Source organism: Nothobranchius furzeri, chromosome 5, assembly GCF_043380555.1.
Source record: "Nothobranchius furzeri strain GRZ-AD chromosome 5, NfurGRZ-RIMD1, whole genome shotgun sequence".
Classification (NCBI taxonomy): Eukaryota; Metazoa; Chordata; class Actinopteri; order Cyprinodontiformes; family Nothobranchiidae; genus Nothobranchius; species Nothobranchius furzeri.
Window position 1 is genome coordinate 80,640,121 of NC_091745.1, and position 7,091 is coordinate 80,647,211.

Here is a 7,091-nt window from a genome sequence, read left to right on the forward strand (position 1 = left end):
AATGTGCTGCTTGCTGTCTCCAGTCTTCTGCCTGCTCCTGGACTCTGAGAGGTGTTTGTTGGTGCTGGTCCTGGAGCAGGCAGACAACTTAAGCCCCGCCCACACAGGTAGATGCTCACTGGACCACTTGGTGGGTTATAAGGTTCTCACAGCCACCCAGCTGTGGAAAAATAGAGTTCTGGAAAATTCCACATCTGGAAAGTGATTTTTCTAAACCTTTTTTGTCGGTTTGTGTGTGAAGGTCAGTAACGCCTCTGCTGGATGTTTGACTGGCCTTGGTACGTTGTCTCATCACAGTAATAAAGTTATAGTTTAGATAGTTATTAGCTGGTTTCTTTAGTTTGTTTATGTTCAGCTCTGACTGACAAACATCTCAAACTTCAGAGCAGTTCTGTAAAACCAGGGGTGCTCCAGGTGTTGATGTCTGCTGCTCACCTGGTGAAGCTACGGCCACCGCGCAGCACGCTTGTTCCCCTGCAGAGAGAGCAGAGCTCTGGGAATAAAACTCGGAATGAGGATGTGAGTTTTCTGCTGCTTGAGCGGTCCGGAGCAGGAGGGGGAACTCATATCAGCACAACACCGGAGCGCCGGAGCTTTATTTCTGTCTCACATTCACACCTGCGTCGCATCTATGTGACTCCCTGTGGAAAAGCGTTGTGTTCTGGTAGAAAACGGAGTCTTGGGGTTATTTAGAAGAAACACAATCTTTGACAAGATGTGAAAAGCTGTTTCTGTTTGGTGAATGAATGAATCTGTGAATGAATGAACTTAACCAAATGAGTTTATTAACATGGGAGCTGACTGCTGGCTTTGTGACCGTAGAGCTGCAGGAACAAAAATAGCGTCTGGAGGGAATAAGTGTGTTCTCAGCTTTGAATATATTTAAATGAAAATATCAAATCAGACTGTTCCTGTTTGGCCGTCGCCCAAAGCTACGCTTCCAGAGGGGAAACAACAAAAACAATCTGTGTGTTATCTGAAACCCAAGAAGACCGATTCATTCGCTCAGGCTGCTTACATTTCTCTTTGTCTTTCACGGCCAGGAAATTAAATCTCCTCAAATCCGACTTCATACAAAACATCCTCTGATCCGATTTCTAAATGTGGTGCTTGTTTCCACAGCTGAAGGTCCCGCGTTGTTTTATTACGACTTTAAATCTCCGTGTGTCCACGGCTGCATCATGTGCTGCACAGACCTCGCTGAGGCCAGCACCATGTGATGCTGGGGGGGGGGGGGGGGGGGGTAAAACGGACTCAACCCAGGTCAGACTTTGTTCTAAAGACGAGACGTTTTCTTTTTCTGCAGACTTTTATTTAAAAACTAGTGATCTGCGCTGAGGCCAGATCTCAGGACATCAAACTGCTCGACTGATTGCTTCCTCGGATGATTTCAGGTTATTTTTGTGCTGTAAAAGCTTCGCAGACACACAGCATAGTCTTTACAGAGATTGAAAGCCAACGGCTAGTCAGAATGGAGCCAAAATCAAAGTGGACCGTTGCTGTTTACATCGGTTTGTGTGGTTATTTGCAGCTGAACGTCCAGCACTTCCTGCTGGGATTTCTCGGGTTAATATGAAATGCCTGCGAGGAAAACCTGAAAACAGTGTTTTTTAGTCAAAAACTCAGCAATCCACCTTAGTTTTGGCTTCATTTGGACTAGGAAGCTTGTCCATGATCACCTGACTGTCGTGTTCCTGTAAACACCAACAACACCCTTGCTTGTGTCAGACCTCCACTCTGCAGGACACCCCAGAGCTGCTGGGCTTCCTGAGGAACCGCAGCGATCCTCCTCCTCTTCACCGGAGCAGACGATCCGTCAGCACTGCTGAGAGCTTCAGCACTAAGACGCTGGTCAGCTCTACTCGGATGTTTCTTTAAGGGAAATGAGGCTAAATGGAGGGTTTGTCTGGTGCATGACTGATGTCCTTCCACCCTGTGCATGCAGAACTGCTCCAACCTCTCCTGCCTGAAGATCATGTGCACGGTTGGCCGGCTGGATCGAGGCCGGAGCGCTGTGATTAAGATCCGGTCCAGGCTGTGGGCTCACACCGTCCTACAGGTGTGTCGTAATGCCGTTCAGTGTGGTCGAACGTGAGGAAGGTCACCTTTTAAAAGCAGCTTTTGTCTTTACAGTGGCGCAACGATCCGTACAGCCTCAACTCTACCGTGTCCTTCCTGGTCCTGTCAGTGCCCTACCTCGTCCAACCCCCCACCTCATCGCAGCTCCGGGCCTCAGTAAGAGCCAGACAGTAGGACGTGTTCTCTCTGAGAAGAACTCAGAAGTGGTTCAGTTCTGGGTTTTCCTGCAGATCGGGACTCTGGTGCTGTGGGGGACTCCTGACGTGTCTTTTGCTGTTCCTCTTTGGGTCATCATCCTGGCCATCCTGCTGGGCCTGCTGGTTCTGGCCATACTCACGTTAGCCATGTGGAAGGTACACACACACACACACACACACACACACGCGCGCGCTACAACATCCTGGACTTATCCAGTAACAACAAACTTGTTCACGCGACTCCCTCAGTGCGGGTTCTTCGACCGGGCGCGGCCTCCAGCAGACGACGACGTCTCAGACCAGGAGAAGCTAACGTCTGATCAGACGGGAGACGCCTGACACGACCGCTCCCGGCTGGACGTTTGTGGTTTTGGGAGGGACGTGCACCTTCTGAATAACATGAATCAGATCTGAGATCTGTATTATTTTCCCTGGTTGGAAGACTTCTGGCCCCCGTCTGTTTATACAAGTGACTGCAGCTCCACACACACACACATATGTACACACACACACACACATGTACACACACACATGTACACACACACTAGTCGTGTGCTTATGCAAAGAAGGCACAAAGTCCATATTTATGAATGTAAGTGCAATATTTGGGCGTTGTGTGTTACTGAAGCTTGTTACACTGGCACTATTTTATTAGAGCTTCATGTTTCTGTGTAAATACGGTAAGTGGCTGGCTGGTATATTAGATCATTATTATTATTGTTGTTGTTGCTGAAACACAAACCAGGCGTGGACAGAACGTGTCGTAGTTTAACGGCGGATCCGATCAGAACTACAGAACGTCCTCTCATCACTACGGATGTGAGCCACAGCTGATTTCCTGTTTGAAGGTTTGCTCGTGTTCACCAACCACACGGATTTTAAAAGAAAACACGTTTGTTTAAATGTCTGAAACATATTTAAAGGTGTGCTTGCTGTCTGTCAGGTTTTTATTTTACAGGTGTGGAACGCTGAAAAAACATGTTTTAATGGTTATGTCTGATTCTAACGGGTCACTCTGAGTGTTTCTGCAGGCTGAACATGAGAATAGTCTCCTACACCTATCTCCTGCATCAGCTTCTGATAGAAAATAGTCTCCTACACCTATCGCCTGCAGTAGCTTTTGACAGAAAATAGTCTCCTACACCTATCTCCTGCAGTAGCTTTTGACAGAAAATAGTCTCCTACACCTATCTCCTGCAGTAGCTTCTGATAGAAAATAGTCTCCTACACCTATCTCCTGCATTAGCTTCTGACAGAAGATAGTCTCCTACACCTATCTCCTGCATTAGCTTCTGACAGAAGATAGTCTCCTACACCTATCTCCTGCAGTAGCTTCTGATAAAAATAGTCTCCTACACCTATCTCCTGCAGTAGCTTCTGATAGAAAATAGTCTCCTACACCTATCTCCTGCATTAGCTTCTGATAGAAAATAGTCTCCTACACCTATCTCCTGCATTAGCTTCTGATAGAAAATAGTCTCCTACACCTATCTCCTGCAGTAGCATTAAGTAGAAAATAGTCTCCTACACCTGTCTCCTGCAGTAGCCTCTGATAGAAAATAGTCTCCTACACCTGTCTCCTGCAGTAGCCTCTAATAGAAAGCAGACGGTGAAACTCCAGGATTAGAAAACCTGACAGATCTACGTCACGCTGGGAATTTGCATTCATGTCCTCGTTCCTCTTGGCTCGAACCCGCCCACAGGAAGGTGCATTTAATTTTTTCTGCGTAGAGTTTTGGTGACTTTACCACATGGCTAAACGCGTTCCTTTAGCCAATCAGAAGCGAGGTGTGTGCATATCATATACAATAATGAGCGGTCCTGCTGTTTTCAGCTCACCTCTGCACCAGCAAACTTCTGCATCTCAGACCAGAAGCATCAGAGCGTTTAATGAAGAACGGCTCACAAGAAAACGCTGCAAATGTATCGAATAAACAAGTAAACCACACCTTTAAGCACAGGCAGCAGGAACACGGTCAGAGCAAATGTTTAAAGTTTAGTGTGTGTTTGGTCAACAAGTGTGAAGTTTTGGTCAGAATAAAATCTTACTGGATAAATGATGTCTGTTCACCAGAATGATTTCTTCTGCAAGAGCACAGGTTGCTTCAGAGGAAGGACTCTGGCGCCCCCTAATGGTCCAGAGTTAAAATACACATATATGATTCTGCAGAAGGGCAGCGCCACCTGGTGGCTCCTGTGAGCTTTTTAGAAGCATCACTCCGTAAATAAAACACAGCATGACACCTGCATCTGACATTATGACATCATAGCAACAAGCACGGTGGTGGGCGTGTGATGGTCTGAGGCTGTTTTGCTGCTTCACGACCACTTGCAGTTATTAACAGGACAATAGTTCTGCCCTCAACCACAAGGTCATGAAGGATCGTGTTTGACCTTTGACCTTAGACGGGCTGAATGAAAGCAGCCCGGTAGGTTTATTTCGGAACGTTTGGGTGTTTTATTGTTTTTATGAAGTTGGAACAAACTAAACCAGGCGTTCATCACAGAGCTGCAGGTTAGCAGCTCATTTCCACATCTCTGTTAGGTCTCAGTCATCACCGGTGTTCAAATCTGCTCAGACAGGAGTAGCTAAGTGTTTGATAACTGCAGCCTTTTCCATGTCGGTGGCGTTGCATCAAGTTCTGGAGCCATAAACTTTACTAACAGCAAGAATTTAAACCTCTGATGGGTGTGAGGAAAGGCTCGCTCCTGGATTTACTAAATAAAGAGACGATCAGGTCCACCTGAGTGGAAACACGAGTCAGAGCGAGCTTGTCAGCGTGAAAAACACGGCGTGGAGGAAGACGGTGAGAGAAGTTCTTCTTTAGATTCTTTATTTCTTTGAATATATTTGATCAAATATCAAATCAAACATTAGACTTTAACAGTTTCTGACTAGCAAACCTCAACACAAGGTTCTTGCATACGGTACAAACAGGACAGACTGCAGCTTATACAGAGACGTATCCAAACCCACTCAAACATGAAGGGAAGAAAAGGAAAAGGTGTCTGACTCCCACACGTTTCCTGGGTTTTTGAGCTGGTGCAAAACAAAACGCCTTCGGTGAAGCAACATCCTGGTCTTCTGTCAAACGAACGAGGGAGGGAGGGAGGGAGGGAGGGAGGAGCCTTTTGAAGGTAAATATTACAATAAAGGTCCGGACACGGGGGCGGCGTCTCGGTGGAACGAGGTCTGATGGACGTTAGGATGGAAGACTGGCTATTTACAGACATGTATGCTAGGTTCCCTCAGACATGCTCTGCATCGATCCTAGGTATTATTCTCACACACACACACACACACACACAGCTGAGCAGAGTTCTAATATGCATAGCTGCTGATGTCTGCAGGGCTTTTAGGCTGACAGTTCAGATCCTAAACATTTACTTGACTGCAGGTCCGTTTGTCTGCAGCTGATTAAACTATCTGAACGAGCTCTGATGCGGTTTTCATCCAAGCACGTCTGCCCGACCATGAGACACGTGTTCCAGATGAAAGCGGGCTTAGCTGACATTAGGACCTTGCAGACACCCCGTTAAAGGTGGACGTGGCGTCTCCATCCAGAAGTGAGCCCAACAGAAACGACCTGGTCTAGGCTCCTGAAGCGTTTCATAAAAGAATGAGTCCGACTCTCCTGGTCCCTGAAGATCACCTGTTGAAGATCACCTGTAGCACCTAGTTGGTGTAAAAGAGGTGGTGACTGGTGTTGGCACGGCTGCCCTGTGCTGGCGTGAGGCAGGTGTAGTTTATGAGTGCGTGCGGCGCCAGGATCCGGGCTGAATGTGTTCACGTGTGCAGGTTGATGTTTCGCTCTGCAGCTACACACAACTCTTCACTCACTAGAAACAGGAAACAGTGGTCTAGACGATGTTTTCATGTTGTTTTCTGTCTGTTTGCACAAGAAGGATATTTACCTTCTCCTGTGTTTAGACGCTACATCACTTCCCTTACATCACCTTTCAGTGTAAAAGCAGCCAGATGGTTCAAACACGAACACGTCCGACACACAGAGTCTGAGAACCGGCCTGGAAACAGCAAACGTTTGGTGGGAGGAGATGAGTCGAGGGTCGGACTCACGCTAAAGGGAGTAAGACCACACCGCTGAGAACAGTCGAAGGGCAGTGGTTAACCTGAGCAGTCACACACACACACACACACACACACACACAACAGTCTGGTTTCTGGGCTACAACAGAGATTAGATAAAAATGGCGGTCCATCAGAAACATGACTGCGTTCAGAACATTCCTGAACGTCCGCTGACACCAACAACTTCCTGTGATTTAATGGAATGACCGAAGGAGGCGCAGCAGCACAGACGGTCCACCGGCTACATGACTGTTGTACAGTGTGTGTGTGTGTCCTAGCACACACACACACACTGTACACGTGCTAGGACACACTCTCAGTAGCTCTTCTGGTCTCTAATAGAAGCTCTATAAATCCTCACAAAAATAAAACTTTACCTGATTTCTGCCGTTTACATTCAACACACCTGCAGGACGAGAAACCGTCAGCTCCTCCACCTACGCAGCGGGTGAGAGGGTCGCCGTCACGCTCCAACAAAGTGCTGCTTTTCAGAACACACACACACACACACACACACACAAGGCCACCTGCAGCAGCTCATGCTATCTCAGAGGGGTGAAAATGAAACGTGGACGTACTAAACTCTTCGTAGACGCTCGACAGAACCCTCAGTCGGTCTTTTCTACGCCCGTCTGAGGAACAAACCCAGTAAAACCAGTACCAGCTGACCGTCTCCTGTCCCGCAGCGCCGTGCTGAACCAGCTCCAGGCCCACAGCCACGCTGC

The 7,091-nt window shown here is 47.5% G+C and overlaps 1 protein-coding gene across 1 annotated transcript in view; it reads left to right on the plus strand.

Annotated features, from left to right (window-relative positions):
* Window positions 1-2,805, plus strand: part of itga8 (integrin, alpha 8) — a 58,267-nt gene extending 55,462 nt beyond the window's left edge. Inside the window, exons 26-30 of the mRNA XM_070551233.1 lie at window positions 1,729-1,851; window positions 1,946-2,059; window positions 2,134-2,235; window positions 2,310-2,432; window positions 2,526-2,805. Of these exons, the coding sequence (XP_070407334.1) occupies window positions 1,729-1,851; window positions 1,946-2,059; window positions 2,134-2,235; window positions 2,310-2,432; window positions 2,526-2,615 (552 nt within the window). The 3' untranslated portion in view covers window positions 2,616-2,805. The remainder of the gene's footprint in view (window positions 1-1,728; window positions 1,852-1,945; window positions 2,060-2,133; window positions 2,236-2,309; window positions 2,433-2,525) is intronic.
* The last annotated feature ends 4,286 nt before the right edge of the window (window positions 2,806-7,091 follow it).